Source organism: Bufo gargarizans, chromosome 2 (genome assembly GCF_014858855.1).
Source record: "Bufo gargarizans isolate SCDJY-AF-19 chromosome 2, ASM1485885v1, whole genome shotgun sequence".
Lineage (NCBI taxonomy): Eukaryota > Metazoa > Chordata > Amphibia > Anura > Bufonidae > Bufo > Bufo gargarizans.
The window spans coordinates 188,969,598-188,988,476 of record NC_058081.1 but is presented as its reverse complement, the minus strand read 5'-3'; the positions used below and the strand labels follow the sequence as shown (position 1 = coordinate 188,988,476).

Here is an 18,879-nt window from a genome sequence, read left to right as displayed (position 1 = left end):
ATTAGATGAATCATGTGAGGAAGATGAAACTAAAAATGTCACTTCATCTCCACTGTTGGAGTCAGTGTCCTCAAAAAGTACGGCATATGTCTCTTCAGCAGTGAAAAGCCTTCTAGTGCATCGGAGATTTGTGCGCAAAGTTCAACCAAATTAGGCTCCTTTCACACTTGCGCTCGTCGGTCCGCTCGTGAGCTCCGTTTGAAGGGGCTCACGAGCGGACCCGAACGCCTCTGTCCAGCCCTGATGCAGTCTGAATGGAGCGGATCCGCTCAGACTGCATCAGTCTGGCGGCGTTCAGCCTCCGCTCTGCTCGCCTCCGCACGGACAGGCGGACAGCTGAGCGCTGCTTGCATATGGCTCAATCTTCAAGCGGATCCGTCCCCCATTGACTTTACATTGAAAGTCTGAACGGATCCACTCAGGCTACTTGCGAACTTAGAAATTTGTCTAAGTTATTAATGCAGACGGATCCGTACTGAACGGAGCCTCCGTCTGCATTAATATGATCGGATCCGTTCAGAACACATCCGATCAAGCGCAAGTGTGAAAGTAGCCTTATCGATACTTTACAGGCAGACAGTTTAACGGACGGACAGTAGTGACAGGTGTCTGGGTGAGGTGATGACAGGACTAATCTCACTGACTGGGGCAAATCAGGCACAGGAGAGTGGCAAATCGGGACTGAAGGGGTTAATTATTTATGAAGCAGGGGATGAGGCACAGAACTGACTACAGATGGCAGACGACAGGCTGTTGATGAGGCACAGAACTGATCTGTGTCACTGACTGGGGCACAGAAGCAGCTTTTTGGCACAAAAGGGGTTAATTCGATCTGGTTAGTATTAATGTACAGCAGCTTTTCGCACTCTCTCCTTCTCTGATCGCTTTCCTGACAGGAATTGGGATGATCAGAGAAAGAGAAGCACATAGTCCCTGCCTACCTCCCCCCCCCCCCCCCTCTACCTGCCCTGATGCACTGTGATTGGTCCAATACGGCAAAGGGACCAAATCGCAGCGATTGTGGGCGGGTCAGAGCTCCGATGCAGTTCCCGCCGGCGTCTCTGGTTGCCTAGCAACCCCAGCACGCCGGCTTCACTGAACTTTCAGCGCTTCTCTCCCTGCGCTGACAGAGAAAGCTGATCACGTACATGCACTTGGGGATGCGGTGAGGCACCACATTCCCCCACAATGTTGCGTGAAGGGGTTAAAGACGGCCCTGGAAGGAGATGACAGAGGAAGCAGGAGGAGCAAGGGTGCACAGAGTGGCTTGGGCCAGAACCACTTAGCTGTAGACAATAAGATACAGGGAATTTTTTATCAAGATTTTCTCTTGCTTTATCCTGAAAAATATATTTAGTTATATTTACTTGGCGTATGTTTCCACCGTAACAACTCAACCTTGGGTTTCAGATGCAGTTTTACCTACTGTCTTCTCAGGGTCCACCCATGGCTTTAGCCCCATTCTGTGGGGCTAATCCACATACAGCCACCCTCCATGGTGTCCAGACCAAAAAAAGGACATATCCCTTTTTGATCCGGTATGCACAGACTATCTGGATTCTACAGTGTATTTTGTATGGACTGGAAGTCGGTTTCTCTGTGTATTCCTACTGTGTATACTCATAACAGTAGCGAGAAATATTGACTTCCAGGATGGTCTAGGATTTGGAAAGTCTCGCGGTATAACGCAAGGATTAAAGAGCTGCAAAAAATTTGGAAATGGGGCACACATGAACATCATTACTATTTACTCAATTTCCATTACAGAGGGAGGAAATAATTTGAGTGCTTCATTAAAGGGGATTAAGAACAGAAAACTTCTACTGCTGCAAAAGATTTAGATATCGCAGCTACCACAGTGAAGATTCCCAGTGTAACTAAAGCCTAACAATCCTCATTCCTCATTGAACCATAGCAATACAGTGCGGAAGAGTAACCAAATACCAGCGCTGCCGGAAGAGAGATATTTGCAATGTGCTTTTTACTGACCTTGTATTTTTCTATTCCCATAGGTTTTCTGTGACTTACAAATTGAGGATCAAGCTACAGACCTACAGTCCCCACCATGGCTGGTGAGATACTAAATACTGCCGCATATCTGTATACTACTGCAAATAATAAATGAGATCCAAACCCCTTTATTGCTTTAGTTATGGATGATAAACCTCGTGTCTGTATCTATTTTGCTCAGTTTTTTAGCTCTCCGAGTATATCCGCCATTGTAAACAGTGGATGTTTGCGTTCTAGTTGCCAAGGTTATTTGCAGAGTCGTATATACACAGGAATCTGTTTTCTTTCCTGGTCTGGCTAGATGTGCTGTGTGTCATAGTAGTGATGCTGATGTTTACTTAAAATATACATAAAAGAAATATGGTTCACGTACATACCTACTGTACATGCTCCTAGACATAGCCATGGCAACGAGCGAGAAATGAGGAGTAGGTTGCTGCCAGACATCTCTAGTGGCAGCTTATCTCGCTTGAGATAAAAAAATCCCTCAGACATCTACCATCAGGCAATAGGACACCCCATACACCACCAAAATCAGCAGGGTCAGCTGAAGTTCATGTAATGTGTATGACCACCTTTACAATCCAAAATGGAAGCCAGGTTTATATTACAGAGTGACTCATATATATGCAGTGGTCCCTCAACATACAGTGGTCTTTCCTGAGTCATCGTAAGTTGAAACCAGACTGAGATTCACCCATTCAGCATGGCCATTTTTCAGGTAAAACCCGTGTAATGGTTGTTTAGGATCTCCTCTTCACATTACTACATATCCTGTAGGGCTGCAACGATTAATCGATGTAATCGATAACTGGATTCGTTGCCGACGAATCCAGTTATCGAATAATCAACCGATTTGTTGCTATGCGGGCGGGCAGTTTACTTTACTTTAAGTTACTGCTATGGGGAGGGGGATCTGTCTATGGCACTGCTATGGGGAGGGGGATCTGTCTATGGCACTGCTATGGGGAGGGGGATCTGTCTATGGCACTGCTATGGGGAGGGGGATCTGTCTATGGCACTGCTATAGGGAGGGGGATCTGTCTATGGCACTGCTATGGGGAGGGGATCTGTCTATGGCACTGCTATAGGGAGGGGGATCTGTCTATGGCACTGCTATGGGGGAAAGGGATCTGTGCACTGTTATGCCCATAATGGTGCACAGATCCCCTTCCCCATAACAGTGCACAGATCCCCTTCCCCATAACAGTGCACAGATCCCCTTCCCCATAACAGTGCACAGATCCCCTTCCCCATAACAGTGCACAGATCCCCTTCCCCATAACAGTGCACAGATCCCCTTCCCCATAACAGTGCACAGATCCCCTTCCCCATAACAGTGCACAGATCCCCTTCCCCATAACAGTGCACAGATCCCCTTCCCCATAACAGTGCACAGATCCCCTTCCCCATAACAGTGCACAGATCCCCTTTCCCATAACAGTGCACAGATCCCCTTCCCCATAACAGTGCACAGATCCCCCCCCCCCCCCTTTCCATAACGGCGCCATCCACAGATCCCCCCCCCCCCCCCCCCCCTCTCCATAACGGCGCCATCCACAGATCCCCCCCCCCCCCCTCTCCATAACGGCGCCATCCACAGATTCCCCCCCCCCTCTCCATAACGGCGCCATCCACAGATTCCCCCCCCCCCCCCTCTCCATAACGGCGCCATCCACAGATTCCCCCCCCCTCTCCATAACGGCGCCATCCACAGATCCCCCCCCCCCCTCTCCATAACGGCGCCAACCACAGATCATATAAACCTTTGTTTTGTAATTTTGGTGTTTTTTTTCCCGATTTAATCGATTAAATTATCGACAACTTATCGATTATTCAAAGAATCATTAGCTGCAGCCCTAATATCCTGTATTGTCCTCTGTCTGTACCAGGATGAGCTGCTCCTTTGGATGTCACACAAGGTCTCCTTCATGGTATTTTTCTGGTACACTGCATGCTTTACAGGACCCTGAAAAAGCTCCAGTCCTCAATACATAAAGTGAATTACAGTTTCCAGGATCTATTCCTGACTGGTATATAAGTGGACATACTTGATCTTAGTTATCTGCATATTACTCTTAAATCTTCATTTTCTCTTACCATTGGATGAAATTTTTCAGTCTTTGGAACCAATTACTAGTATTCCATAGAGTTATGGACTCAAGTTCTGATGGTTTCAAAATATAATGGTAGTCCCAGAACCAATTCATAATGTAAGTTGAGGGTCCACTGTACATATAAGCTTGGTTTATTAGTCAAACTTACAAACTTTCAGCTGTCTGCAATAGACCAGTCAAACAAGAACAAATTGAATAGGTGAACTAATATAAGCGCTTTCTTCAAATTGAACACTAAATGCCACTTTTAATGATTACTGCAATCACAGAATTATACCGCCCCTTCCTGACAGGTGTCCTCAGTACTTAGCAGAGCACCCTTTTTCTGTTCTGACCTGCAGCAAATGTGATGCATGGCCAGACTCCAGTTTCTGGCAGAATTCCTGAGAAATCTGAGCCCAGGCAGTGGCCTCCAGTTGACTAATGATCTTGGGTTTGCATGCTGCATTCTCCTTCTTCATATCCCATCAAAGATTTTCTATTGGCTTCAAGTCAGGCAACTGTGATGGCCACTCCAGAATCTTCCAGTACTTCTAAAACCAAGCCTTTGTGGACTTTGAGGTATGCTTGGGATCATTGTCCTGTTGGAAAGTCCAATGATTCCCAAGATTCAGCTTCCTTATAGAAGATATGATGTTTTCTCCTAGGATTTCCTGATGCTTGAATGAGTCCATACTCTGCAGATTTCAAGTGCCAGAGGAAGCAACGCAGAGCACCACCGAGCCACCACCATGCTTCACTGTAGGCAGGGTGTTCTTTTTAGTATTTGCTTCATTCTTCCTCCTGTAGACATACCGCTGATCCATAGGCCTGAAAAGTTCCAGTTTTGTTTTATTCCTCCACATAACAGAATCCCCAAACTTCTGTAGCTTATTTATATGGTTCTGAGCAACTTTTCTTGTGCATTCGGATCAGTAGAGGTGTATGTCTTGAAGATCAAGCATGAAGACCTTTTTAGCGTTTAGTATTTTACTGTGCAAACTGAAACCCATGTGCCTGCTGCCACCAAATCTTGCTGCAGGTCTTTTACAGTAATTTAAGGGTTTTTGACCACCTGTCTCCTAAGGAATCTTTTGGCTGGGATGGCTTCCACTTTCTGCCATATTCAGGTAGTGTAGCCAGTGTTCATTTAAATTTGAGCTTGTGAACAGTGTTTCCAACTGTATCTCTAAGAACATTTAGTACCTTTGCTATCTTTTTGTATCCCCATTCTTGTTTCTGCAAGGCAATGATCTCGTCTCTTAACTTTCTGGACCACTCTCTTAACAGACACATTTCTACCATGCAATCAAATGTCAGTCAACAAACCCCCTATGCAGACCATTTGCTTTCTGCATCCGTGTGTCCGTTCCGCAAAAGAACATGTCCTATTCTGAGCCTCAAAATGCGGTTCACAAACCCATTGAAGTCAATAAGTCAGCAAAAAAAGCATGCAAGTCATTTTGCAAACCTCAAGATACATCTGGTGATGTGAATGCCCCTAACGAAGCTCTTAATTAGTTGCATCAGGTGTGCTTCATAGAACTCCTGATTTGTAAATGTGTACTCTTTTATAAGTGATTCTATTCCTAATGAACTCAATTTTCAAAGGGGTTTGAATAATTTTGATGGCAACTGTATATTCATGACCCTCTTTGATGTTCCTGCAGATAAACAGAATAACTTTCCACCACTGCCTCGATTTATACCACTCAAGCCCTGCTTCTATCAAGATTTTGAGACTGATATTCCTGACCAGCATCGTACCACAGCCAAGCGTGTCTATTACCTGTGGATGTGTGAGTATGGTGCCTTGCCTGAATATCCTCCCTCCTATTAATCAGTTTTTACATGCTTCCAGTAAAACTTTGGAGAGGAAATGGGATCCATGACAGATGCAGATATGTTCCCGGTAGCATGATTGTGTACAGGATTTCCTTTGAAACGATGTAACTTTTGGTCAGTATCCTTCTTTGCAGATTTTATGCTTAGCAATGCACTGTTGGTTGATAGTTGATTTTACACACAGCATTTTTAAGGGTACACATCAACGTCCTAGGCTTTAATATAATATAATATATACACAGATGAACCTAGTGTGTAATATAAGGCTAGTGGAAGCCACATTCTCCTCCTGTGTGCCACAACCCATATAAGACGTCTCCATTGTGAGATCTTTGTTAGCCTCACATATATATTATTTAGGGCTCATTCAGACATACGTAAGGGCTCCTTGCCCATGCTGCAGACCGCAAATACATGTCCACAATATACGGGCACTGGCTGTGTGTACTCTGTGCTGCGGATGTGGACCCATTGACTTTAATGGGTCTGCAAAAGATAGGACATGTTTCCGTGGGCTTCTGATCTGTGTCTCCACTCTGCAAAAGATGGGACATGTCTTATCTTTCGCGGCACACAGTTGCAGCACCTCTACTATATTACTAGATTATTGTCTGGTTTGAATCTACTTTATGAACTTTCTCACATAGCGTGGAAGCTGGATGCATTATAATATTCTAGAATGTTTTCCGGCTTGGTGTTATTGATAAGCTATCCTCAGGATAGGTCATCAGTATTGGATTTGTGGCAGTCTTGGGGTCCATTCACACATCCATGGTGTATTTCGGATCCGCAATACACCCGACCGGCACACCCCATAGAACTGCCTATTCTTGTCCGCATTCGATTTTTTTGCGGAGCTGCGGCCTGGAAGTACGGAGGTACAGCCTGTTCTGCCCCATTGAGAATGGATGGGTCCGCACCCGTTCCTGATATTGTGGAACGGATGCGGACCTATTTGCGGACGTGTGAATGGACCCTTAGAGCTGGCGCCCCCACTGATCAGCTGTTTTCGGCACCTGCTGGCACTGGAAACTGAAAAGTGGACCCCAATGCCAGATGAGCGGTGGACTCCTAATTAGTTAATTACATGAGTACTCAGAGAGAATAACTGATGCACACGCACAATGCCATGTACCAAGTTTCTCTAAACTTTATTGATAGAAGGCAGAGATTATAAGGCACATTTCTGGATCATTTCCAAAGTGGGAGACATAATTAAACATTTACATCATAACTCATTAAATCACAATCTGAAATAAGCATTTCTTGGCTATACGTCTGAAGCATCTTCTTAATCTTAAATGTGGGTGTTCGTCATGGACTTGTCCTGCTAATAATTGTAAAAATTCCTTTCTGGGACAAAACTGGAGGGGCTAGGAGCGGACCTTGAAGTCACGTTAGTCTCGCACAGAGAAATTCCCAGATTCTACACACACAGGTCTTAAGGCTTATTATAACATAAAATGGCTGTACAAGGCACAACATGGAGTCTTAACCCTCACAAGCTGTAAACAGGAAGCTGTAGTAGCCATGCTGCCGTACTGCAGCTCAGTTCCTGTTCACTCGAAATGGAGCTGAGCTGCAGTAAGCTGAGGATAGGTCATCAATATACAAAGCCTGGAAAAGTCCTGAGCTTAAAATGAAGTGCCGACATTGGATGGTATTTGGTGAAGCAATGTGGATCCCAACTCCTCTACCCTGGCTTTCTTCAAACTCACTCTGATCTTTGGCTCTCTTCTCCTTACTGCACATGTGTGCCTCTGCCTGACCTCATGTGTGCATGCAGTAAACAGTATCACACTGGCGGTGAATCTGATTGGCTGCTTAGCGTGGATGATTGGAGGAGGTGGAGCCGTCAATTTTGGCCTGGCGTTTCTGTGGCTCATCCTTTTCACTCCCTGCTCCTATGTGTGCTGGTTCAGACCTATTTACAAAGCTTTCAAGTAAGTATCTACCTGCCTATCTAAATCTAGTAAGCATGTTAAGTTCCATGTCTCCTTTTTTATTCATTCATCCATGCACATTTCCTTAGGATTATTGTCCACGATCATTTTCTCCAGTCTGTTTTGCTGTCTTTTAAACTCTTGCATTTGTGTACTGGTTGTGTATTTCTGTTAATGCTCTTTAACTCAATGAACACTTCAGCATTTTTGTGTACATATAATGCTATACTAGCAGTTTATTTCATCTCAGCTTAGTTGCATTTATACATTATAAACCCTTTCATTATGGGCAGCCATGTCATGTGATCCCTTGTGTGACTACCAGACTACACGAGCATGGTCTCCTGTGTAGACGGGAGGTGAATCGTCCCTCTGTGTAGGACTTCCTGTGAACTGCAGGATTACATCAGAATCGGATCCATCGTGGCAGCTCTCATACACCTCTCCTTTCCACCAAGCCCTCTGTGTTCCTCTGTGTGTCCCTCCGGTGTATAGTGTGTGGCTAAAGGTATCATGTCTGACCAGTCAAAGGGACCAGAAATGCAGTGATCTAGTAGATGAATCCTAATAATGATTAGCTGCACAGTCATAAAACTCCTCTGACTCAAAATGCCTGTCTATACGATCTGTTAGTGCAGTTTGCAGAATACCCAGTGTATTTCTAATAGATGCAGCTTCACACTGCTTACCCCTGCCTCCTGCTTGTAAGAGCTAACGGGGAATCAATCACAAGCAGGAGTCAGGGAAAACAGTGTGACGCTACACTATAATGGAATACAGTGAGCTGCCTTTAGATAGGAGTAGAGCAAGTGCAGTGCAATGAGATGTTCCCTTTGTCTCTGAAGAGCCAGAAGCATGATGGGAAATGTAGACTGGATTAGGAGAATCAGACAGGAAGAAACAATCAAGGTAGCGGACAATGCCTAAATAGAACATCGGCTAAAATGGGTATACACAAGAGCCTGTGTCTGATTTAATAATAGCCCATGCTGCACACTGTAGGGAAGAACACCGGAGTGCTTCTTTAACACTTCTTACATGTCATAAGATTACTGGAATGTTTTATTGAGTAAAATGTTCTTTGTCTAGTGAAGAGCATGCATGCAGCCAATCACTTCTACGTAGTAATAACCGGATGGTAGATTTTTACTGTCAGTTCTGAGACACTTTTTACAATTATTTGAACTTTAACTTCCTCTTTGTATAGGACGGACAGTTCCTTTAACTTCATGGCGTTCTTCTTCACTTTTATGGCTCAGTTGGTCATCAGCATAATACAAGCTGTGGGTATTCCTGGTTGGGGAGTCTGGTAAGTCGGAGATTTATCAGCATTAGGACCCTAGAACAACACGGGGTTATATCAGGATGGAATTGTACAGCATAAACTGTTGGATAACATTTTGCTTTACCACTGTTGTTCTGATTTTTATATATTGCAGTGCATTGGGGGACATCAGATGAACATTATACTAGGGTTGTTTCGGGTATCGAACTTTTGATACCCAATTGATACTTTTAGCCCGGTATCGATACAATACCGTTATTTGTCTTTTATCGATACTAGGCATTGCATTAGCACATCCTAGTATCGGAGAATATGGATCTCGCTGCTCTCAGCAGTACAGGGAAGAAGGAAGCAGTCTCTCCCTCCCCCCCTGTGCTGCTGCCGCTGCCTCCGGTGAGTGCGCAGAGGGGAGGGGCTGTGGCCACTGCGCCACCAATGATAACGAACGTTTAATACATTACAAATGCAGGCGGTGGCAGAAACACATTGCCGGCACTCTGCCTCTAACAAGGCGATGCAAACCGCTGATCTCAGCACCCTGTCAGAGTGTCGGCAATGTGTTTCTGCCGCCGGCTGTATTTGTATATTAAAGGTTAATTGTCATTGGTGGTGCAGTGTGGCCCCCCCCCCCCTCCCCTACAGTATTAAAAACATTGGTGGCGCAGTGTGCCCCCTCCCCAGTATTAAAATCATTGGTGGCAGTGGCCACAGGGTCCCCTCACCTCCTCTCATTGGTGGTGTAGTGGCAGTTGTGATCGGAGCCCCAGCAGTGTGATCCTGGGGCTCCGATCAGTTACCATGGCAGCCAGGATGCTACTGAAGCATTGGCTGCCATGGTAATCTCCCTGATGCTGTGTGTACTATGCACAGGGCAGCAGGGAGTGTGAAGTCCTATTCAGCCTGATAGAGCTCTATTAGGGTGAGTGGGACAAGGGATTAAAAGATGCCAGGTTCTCGCCCCTTAGGGGGGAAATAGTTACTAAATAAACTGTAAAAAAAAACAAAAACAAAAAAACACCAAAATATAAGTAAATCACCCCCTTTCCCAATTTTACATATAAAATATAAAAAACAAATAAATAAAATATTACATATAGCTACGTTCGAAAAGTCCAAACTGTTAAAATATAAAAAAAAAATCTCTATGCAGTGAACACCGTAAAAGAAAATAAAAACTGCGCGAATTGGAATTTTTTTAGTCACCTTGTCCCCCCTCAAAACTAGGATAGGACTGTTCGATTATGGGCCAGACGTTCCATAAAATGCGGAATGCACGCAGATTTTTTTTTTTTTTTTTGGGCATTTTTTTTTTTCGTGTGGTATCGCAACAACCCTACATTATACAGCTAGATCTGTAGAAGTTGTTTTACATGAATGTCTGGGTGTGCAGATAAATTACTTCTAGATTTCTAGAAGAAAACAGCAAATATTTCACTTTCTCTTTCAGTGTGAATAAAAAGCAAAATATTCCAGGGGTTGTTTTCCCCTGGAATAATTTTCTACAGACCCCATAGCGTGGCCGGACCTGGAGTAGTAATCATACTTAACTGATCTCCTCCACTACGTTCCATCTCCTTCTCTGCCCCGCCACCTTTGCATTTCCTGGGTCTTCCGGCATCAACATAATTTTTTATGCAGGTCACGTGACTACTGCAGCCAATGACATGTCGCCTATGTGTCATTGGCTCGTGTCAAACGGACACAGGGAGACCTGGGACTTTCAGTGCTGGCGAGGTAGCGATGCCGTCTGAACCCAGCTGCGAGGGTCAGGCCATGCTGTGGGGTCTGTAGAAAACGTCCACGGGGGGGACAAACCCTCTATAGACTAAATATCCATCCCTTTTACTGCCTACAGCTGCAATGGTTACACACTACAAACCCAACGTAGTCCAATCCTGTAGTCATACTCCCATTGAAATGTATGTTAGCAAGAAGTAGGGGACGGAGGGGAACACTGGGAATTGTTTAAATCCGGACAATTTGCAAAGTTGTTCTAATTAATTTACATGTATTGGACTATTAGTCTGTATAGTAGCTGCAGGAACATTACTTTGTTCTGATCTACAGTTTTTTTGGCTTTGTCCTGTTTCTTCCAGTGGGTGGATTGCAACCATCTCCTTCTTTGGAACAAATGTTGGATCTGCAGTGGTGATGCTAATACCAACCATTATGTTCACAGCGGTTGCTGTCTTATCCTTTGTGGCATTGAGCAAGGTATGTAGTTTACAGTTTCATTTTTCATCATGAGATGCTCAAGGCATTCATCATGTTTAACAAGACGTTCTTCATGTTTAGATACGGCAGGCTGTTCTGCTCGCAGCGGTATTTGGCCGATTCTCTGCATATTTGGCGGGTTGCGCTGGATCTTAGTCAGTCCCCATTATAGTTAATGGGGCCATGCATTGAAACACCAGATCCGTCTCTCCGGTGTCATCCGGAAAAACTGATCCGGTATTTATCTTTTTTCACATTTTGAAAGGTCTGCACGTCCGCAGATCGGGAAACAGGATCCGGTTTTCCGGAACGCTTGGTACCGGATCTGGCATTAATACATTTCAATGGAAATGAATGCCAGATCCGGCATTCCGGCAAGTGTTCCGGAATTTTAGCCGGAGAAAATACCGCAGCATGCCAAATACCGTAAAAGTGACGGAACTGAAGACCTCCTGATGCATACTGAACGGAATGCTTTCCATTCAGAATGCATTAGGATAACTGAAGCGGTTTTTTTTCTTCCCAGTATTGAGCCCCTGACCTATCCAGAGGAGGATAGGTCATCAGTTAAAGAATACTGGGAAATCCTTTTACTTAAAATAACAGCAATTCCAGTTATATTTAGTGTTTTGCTTCTGTGGCATATTTACTGGATAATTGATGTTTTCTTTATGTTGTCCTACTTTGGCATACATACAACTTTTGATCACTTTGTAATGTGGTTGTGGTGGTGCCAATTATGTGTACATTTATTTATTTTTGTCATAATAAAACGTGTTGTAATGGCGTGGAAAAGGGAGTTTTTTTGTTTTTTTTTGGGGGGGAGGGGGGGGGGGGTTGTTTAAGGGATTTTCCAACTGATGACCTATCCTCCTAGCTAGGTCATCATTATCTGATCCATGGGTGTCTGACACCCGGGACCCCTGCTGACAGCTGTCTGAGAAGGCATCTGTGCTTACCAAGCACAGTGCCACGCAGCGCTTGGTATCGCACTCGGCCCTATAGAAGTGAATGGACCTGTGCGCAATGCCAAGCACAGCCGCTATACAGTGTACGGCGCTCTGCTTGGTAACCACAGAGAAGGCCGCAGTGCTCACAGGAGTGCCGGTGCCTTCTTAAACTGATCAGCAGGGGTCCCGGGTGTCGGACCTCCCCCACCGATCAGATACTAATGACCGATCTAGAGGAGTCTTGAGCAGAGGGGCAAGCCCTTCACAGCTCGAGAGGACTGATGTTTGAAGGAATTCAATTTGTTAGAATCCATTTGCTCATCTCTAGTTATCTCCCATATTGTCCATCACAGTCGGTTCCCACTACAGATAATGTGGGCACAGCTCCGGTGTGCACTCAGTCACCATGGCATACATTTATATCTCTTTTGCACTGACTGCATAGGTGTAGGGTTTGATATTGACTTGCAAGATAGCCACCCAAGGTTGCGCTAGAGAAAAAAACTGTTTCTTCCTTCTCGAGGGGTGTTATTTTTGCATCTTATAAAAAAAAATTCATGATAAAAAATTATTATTTAATGTTCTATTTTGCCCCCTATACACAGGTACACAAATTTTACCGTGGTGCTGGAGGCAGCCTTAGCAAGGCACAAGAGGAGTGGACCACGGGTGCTTGGAAAAATCCTCACGTCCAACAAGCCGCTCAGAATGCAGCTTTCGGAGCAGCACAGGGTGCCGTGACACAACAAGAACCTCAGTACTCTGCCACACCAAATTATGGGTATTCCAATCAAATGTAGGGGTTTTCTCGGGACTGCAAGAATACATTCCGCAGGGTCACCGGGCCCTTCCATTCCTGCTGTCCTCTAGTAGATCAGTTGTATCTTCAACACTTTACCTACTTCCCTTTGATATGGTGCATAATTGATTGTGGTGTGTATGTTGTGTTCTGGAGAGAATCCCACCCCTGAAAAAGAAGGGTAACATGTTTATGTGAGTTCCATACAGATAGCCCAATACGTTGGGAGCTATATGATATACTGGATGCCATACAGAAAATATAAAAAAAATTAAAGGCATTTGTATAATTAGCTGTAAACCGTGTATAGACAAGGTGAAATTCAACAGCAGGTAGCCATCCAAGTGTATGCCATCTGCATGTAGCATCAAGCCGGCAATATCTCTGGCTGTGGATGCTGGTATCTGCAACCTTCTCCTGCATATTTTAATACCAAATGTGGGACTACCATAGCATTCCCTGTTGCCATCTTCAAAGTTTTTTGGTTTTTATACCTCATATAGCGTTTGGATCTACATGATAGAAAATTGTCTCATCATACTGCAGTGTTAGTTGGCCAAACCCTGTCCTGTTACCTGCAGGAACACTTGGTGTTTTGTGGATTATTGAATAGTGCTGTGTAATAACTGTAATTATGTGTTTTTTTTGGGAAAATACAGCGCTATAAATTTCTACCGACTAACTCAACAATACTAATGCGCTGTGTATGTGAAATGCTGTAAATCCCAGTGGTGCACCGGGTTTCAGGCTACTTAAAGAGCCATCGTCTTACCGGGAAGTTCTGAATCATGCAGTCCAGAGGAACGCTATGCACACTTTGGCCTGTTCTTACTAATAGATGAAACCATGCAAGTGTAGTGTCCTCGAGGACCTGTGAGCTCTCCTGACATGGCGATCTTAGTAAATACTTGTATTCTTCAAGAAACCATTCTGGAGCATGGCTGTTTTGTACCAGTCCTCTGTTATTTCTCTTGGGGGTGTGCCTTTGTACACGGACACTGTCCAATCAGTGCTGGCTGTGTAGGGACACGCCCCTTTAACACAGAGAGGCAACACCCATTTGTCACTTTATTCATACATACTAAGGAGGAATAATCGAGGAACGGCACAAAACAGAATAAGGCTACATGCACACAAACTTTGTTTGTTTCTGTGTCCGTTTCGTTGTGTGTGTTACGGATGTCATTTACGGATGTTTTTTTTTTTTTGCGGACCGCATGTAGCCTAAAGAGAAGGATGCTCCAGAACTGTTATTCATGGGGAATATAGGTATTTAGTATACAGCCATGTCAGCCTGCATGCTGTTTCTACCCTTTCCTCTTTTACTAAAATGAGCCTTTGTGTGTACATATTCGTTTTACCGCATAAGACACTAGTTACCTCTTCAGGAGCTATGACATGTAATATAATAATATTGTAAATTTCTCATACACTTATATTTGGGGGACCAAATAAGTACTGACACAATGTATTTAATCATGGTCTGTATTAAATTAGAGATATAAATGGGCAGCTAGCGTCTAGACAGAACTGGAATCGGCATCCCCAATAATATCATTTGGCGCTACCTGCCGAACTTGTTTACATTTTAATTTTGGTAACCGGATTCTACAAGAAAGGTCTTAAACTAATCTCTCGAGCTGTTACATTTCTTTGGCTCTGGCAAACAGCACTTTTAAAGGGCTTCTCCATCAGAATGTACGCACGCTTGTGTTAAAACCTGGCATCTTGATAAATCTTTTGGCAGCTATAGCGTATGTTACCGCTATAGCATGCCGTATAATAATACATGTTGTAATCTGTTTCTTTACTTCACTTTTAGTTTTTTCCTCTCTAAAATTTAAGAACAAAATGAAAACCATGCTGCATCTCATGTACTCGCAATATTACCTGTAATGTAATACAGGTCACATGTACACAAGAAGACGAACAATTTACCAGATTGAGCACTTTCTGCCCAAACTGCACAGCCGGTGTCGGTGATGCTGCCAGCTTCACGTTCAGTGTCAATAATAAAAACGCACAAATTATTATGTTACATTCACATCATTGCCAGGATTTTATGATGCAGAATCCATGAACCATTCTAAACCTCTGCTGCTAAATCTACTTGTCTTTCGTGTGGCTTTACGGTGCAGTTGATGTGGATTTTATCCCATGCATCCACATGTAATACGTGGATTTTGTGGCAGATTTTTGTGTCACAAGAATCCACCCTTTTATACACACTGTGCCAATTCTGGGCAGAGACTAAAAGGTGTCATAAAGGAACATATAATGCAAAACTTGTTGCATAACCTCCAAAAACTGTGCCCAGAGGCGGCACTGAGCGTATGTTGCAGAGTTTCTCCCCTCCACAGTAGGCATTTTCTATTGGAACTGAACCCCTTTAATGTCAGTACTGAGAACTGATCGTATGTAGTGGCCATTCCCTATCTGAGGCTTACTTCTGTCTTCATCTCAGTCCTATTATCTATACTTGGGAGACGTAAACCGAGAAGAATAATTGTCCGTTGTTCCAATTCTTTTGAACACTCCACCGGTAATAAAAGCGCCATGTGTATTTCTGTTTAAGAGGATCCTTGAGTTCTAATGTCCAGATCCGATGATAGACTCTGGTATTCTGTCATTTTATGTGTAGTTTCTCTTAAATTATTGATGTTTTGGTGAGAAGAAATGTGCAGAACAAAGTATGTGATTCCATAAGAAAATAAAGAAACGTTCAAACTTTCTTTTTCTGTGACTCCTTTAATAGACCTGTGAAGGTGGTTTATGGTGGTGGGGAGAAACCTTCAGGGAAGTCCCAGCACTCTCAATCTTGAATCAAATCCGTGTGTTTATTCACACAAACAAAAACAGCAACGTTTCGACACACAGGTCTTTCTCAAGCTACATATGTGTCAAAACGTTGCTGTTTTTTCAGTGTGAATAAACACACGGATTTGATTCAAGATTGAGAGTGCTGGGACTTCCCTGAAGGTTTCTTTACATTTCAGGGGTCTCTGAGGCTGGGACCTAACGTCACGAGCACCGCCGCCATAACACGGACTAGTTGTTCCAGTAAGTGGTGCTGTCCTACTTCATTCTTTATGTTTATGGTGGTGGGTTACGTAAACCTTCTTTCCGCCTTTTCAGCGTGGTTTGCTTGAATAGATTATTGTACACAATGAAATGAATTCTCATTAATTTGTAAACTTGTAGACAAGTCTTCAACAAAGGAGGCACGGCTCCATGTCCGCTTATTTCCCAACAGCTTCTAAAATGGAGGCGTTCAGTAATACGGCGAGGGCCTGCCAGCTTATCTGACCGTTTTTAGTACACACTTGTATTCCCGATGAAATAACAATTCTGGAATATTTTTTTCTAAACTCCGTTGTGCCGTTCCTTTTGCATTCCTCCCACAAAATTAACTGGGAGTTTCCATGGCAATCTGTGTAGACAAAACACTATGGGGGTCATTGATCAAACTGCTGTACAGTTAGAACTGGCTTAGTTGCTCAATCAGATGCCACCTTTCATTTTCTAAAGGTGTTGTCCAAAATGAAAGGTGGAATCTGATTGGTCACTATGGGCAACTAAGCCAGTTCTACTTTACACCAGTTTGATAAATGACCCCCTCTATTTACAAATGATGGTTACACTCGCTTGTTAAAAGAATGCCACAACAGAGTTGTATTGCCCACAAAATAATTTGGGAGCATCTTTTCTTCCTAGTGGTTACTAAAACAGACATGTGTCTTTTCCCTCCTCTTCTTATGGGTTCAGATAATGTGGGATGTTAGGGAAAAATAATCTCTTACCATTTTGTATGGAGATATGATGGTGCTGTAAAAACGGAAAAAGGGGAGCTAGCCGATCATCTTTGAAGCTTCCTTACTGAGATTTAGGAGAGAACATACTAAGACCAGCTTTTCAAAACGCAAGTCTTAGGGCTGTTTCACACAAGTGTGACAGATTAGGTCCGGATGCGTTCAGGGCGCATTCAATGAAACTCGCACGATTTTGCAAGCAAGTTCAGTCAGTTTTGTCTGCGATTGCGTTCAGTTTTTTCCGCACGGTTGCAATGCGTTTTGATGCGTTTTTCACGCGCGTGATAAAAAAATTGAAGGTTTGCAAACAACATCTCTTGGCAACCATCAGTGAAAAACGCATCGCACCCACACTTGCTTGCGGATGTAATGCGTTTTTCACGCAGCCCCATTCACGTCTATTGGGCCAGGGCTGCGTGAATGCGAATGCTGCGATTTTTCACGCAACGCAGAACTGATGCGTGAAAAACAACGCTCATGTACACAGACCCATTGAAATGAATGGGTCAGGATTCAGTGCGGGTGCTATGCGTTCACGTCACCCATTGCACCCGCGCAGAAAACTCGCTTGTGTGAAAGGGGCCTTAGGCCTCTTTCACACGGGCGAGTTTTCCACGCAGGTGCAATGCGTGAGGTGAATGCATTGCACCCGCACTGAATCTGGAGACCCATTCATTTCTATGGGGCTGTGCACATGAGCAGTGATTTTTACGCATCACTTGTGCATTGCGTGAAAATCGCAGCATGCTCTATATTGTGCGTTTTTCCCGCAACGCAGGCCCCATAGAAGTGAATGGGGCTGCGTGAAAATCGCAAGCAAGTGCGGATGTGGTGCGATATATTTTTTTTTTTTTTTTTTCACGCATGGTTACTAGATGACAGATAACATGGTTATAAGGGAAAATAATAGCATTCTTAATGCAGAATGCTAAGTAAATTAGGGATGGAGAGATTAAAAAAAAAATATTAAACTCTCCTTATCCACTTGTTTGAGCAGCCTGGCTTCTCTTCTTTGATGACCTGGGAGAAAAAGGACCTTTGGTGATGTCACTGTGCTCATCACATGGTCCATCACCATGGTGATGGATCATGAGATGGACCATGTGATGAGCGCAGTGACATCACCAAAGGTCCTTTTCCTCCTAGGTCCTCAAAGAAGAGAAGCCGGACGAACAAGTGGATAAGGTGAGTTTAAATTTATTTTTTAACCCCTCCATCCCTAATTTACTTAGCATTCTGTATTAAGAATGCTATTATTTTTCCTTTATAACCATGTTATAAGAGAAAATAATAAAATCTACACAACACCTAACCCAAACCCGAACTTCTGTGACGAAGTTCGGGTCGGGGTACCAAACATGCTGATTTTTCGCACGTGCGTGCAAAACTGCGACACACCCACATCCTATCCGGCCCTCACACGCGACGCCCGTGGGAAAGAGGCCTTAGTCCAAAGTGTTCTGGAGTAAGGTGCAAGAAACTTACTAAGAGGTATAATTTCATGGCTCACTTTTTTTTTGAACATTGGCACCGCATTTGCTTTGCGCCAGCCTAGTCCAATGGAAGCATAACCCAACTAGTAAGAAGGAAAAGATCTTGCTACAGTGCAAGCCTGAGGCCAACAAGAGACTATACTGAGGAAGGCAAAACAGAAATACTAGCTTCGACCAGAAATAATGGGGGTCATTTATTAAAACCAACGTTTTAGACAACATTCTCAATAACCCCTATATCTGGTGGTCGATCCGCCGAAGTTAAGATGAAGCGCTGGCCATAACTTCAGCATATCCTGTGCCTTTCTAAAAATAAGCCAGCTTTCTTGCTGTCGTACATTTAGACCTAAAACAGGCCCGTCCCCATCATGCCCACTTTTTAAGACCTGGCGTGAGCAGGGAAAAAGTCACAGATTCTGCGAATCTGCACCAGAA

General features: G+C 43.9%; 1 protein-coding gene across 2 annotated transcripts in view; it reads left to right on the top strand.

The window, feature by feature from the left end:
* SCAMP5 (secretory carrier membrane protein 5) overlaps positions 1 to 15,873 on the top strand; it is a 50,988-nt gene extending 35,115 nt beyond the window's left edge. For both annotated transcript variants that reach the window (XM_044279784.1, XM_044279783.1), the window contains 6 exons: positions 2,013 to 2,072; positions 5,777 to 5,905; positions 7,738 to 7,894; positions 9,102 to 9,203; positions 11,276 to 11,393; positions 12,949 to 15,873. In XM_044279784.1, the coding sequence (XP_044135719.1) occupies positions 2,066 to 2,072; positions 5,777 to 5,905; positions 7,738 to 7,894; positions 9,102 to 9,203; positions 11,276 to 11,393; positions 12,949 to 13,143 (708 nt within the window). In that variant the 5' untranslated portion in view covers positions 2,013 to 2,065 and the 3' untranslated portion in view covers positions 13,144 to 15,873. The remainder of the gene's footprint in view (positions 1 to 2,012; positions 2,073 to 5,776; positions 5,906 to 7,737; positions 7,895 to 9,101; positions 9,204 to 11,275; positions 11,394 to 12,948) is intronic.
* Positions 15,874 to 18,879: the final 3,006 nt, after the last annotated feature.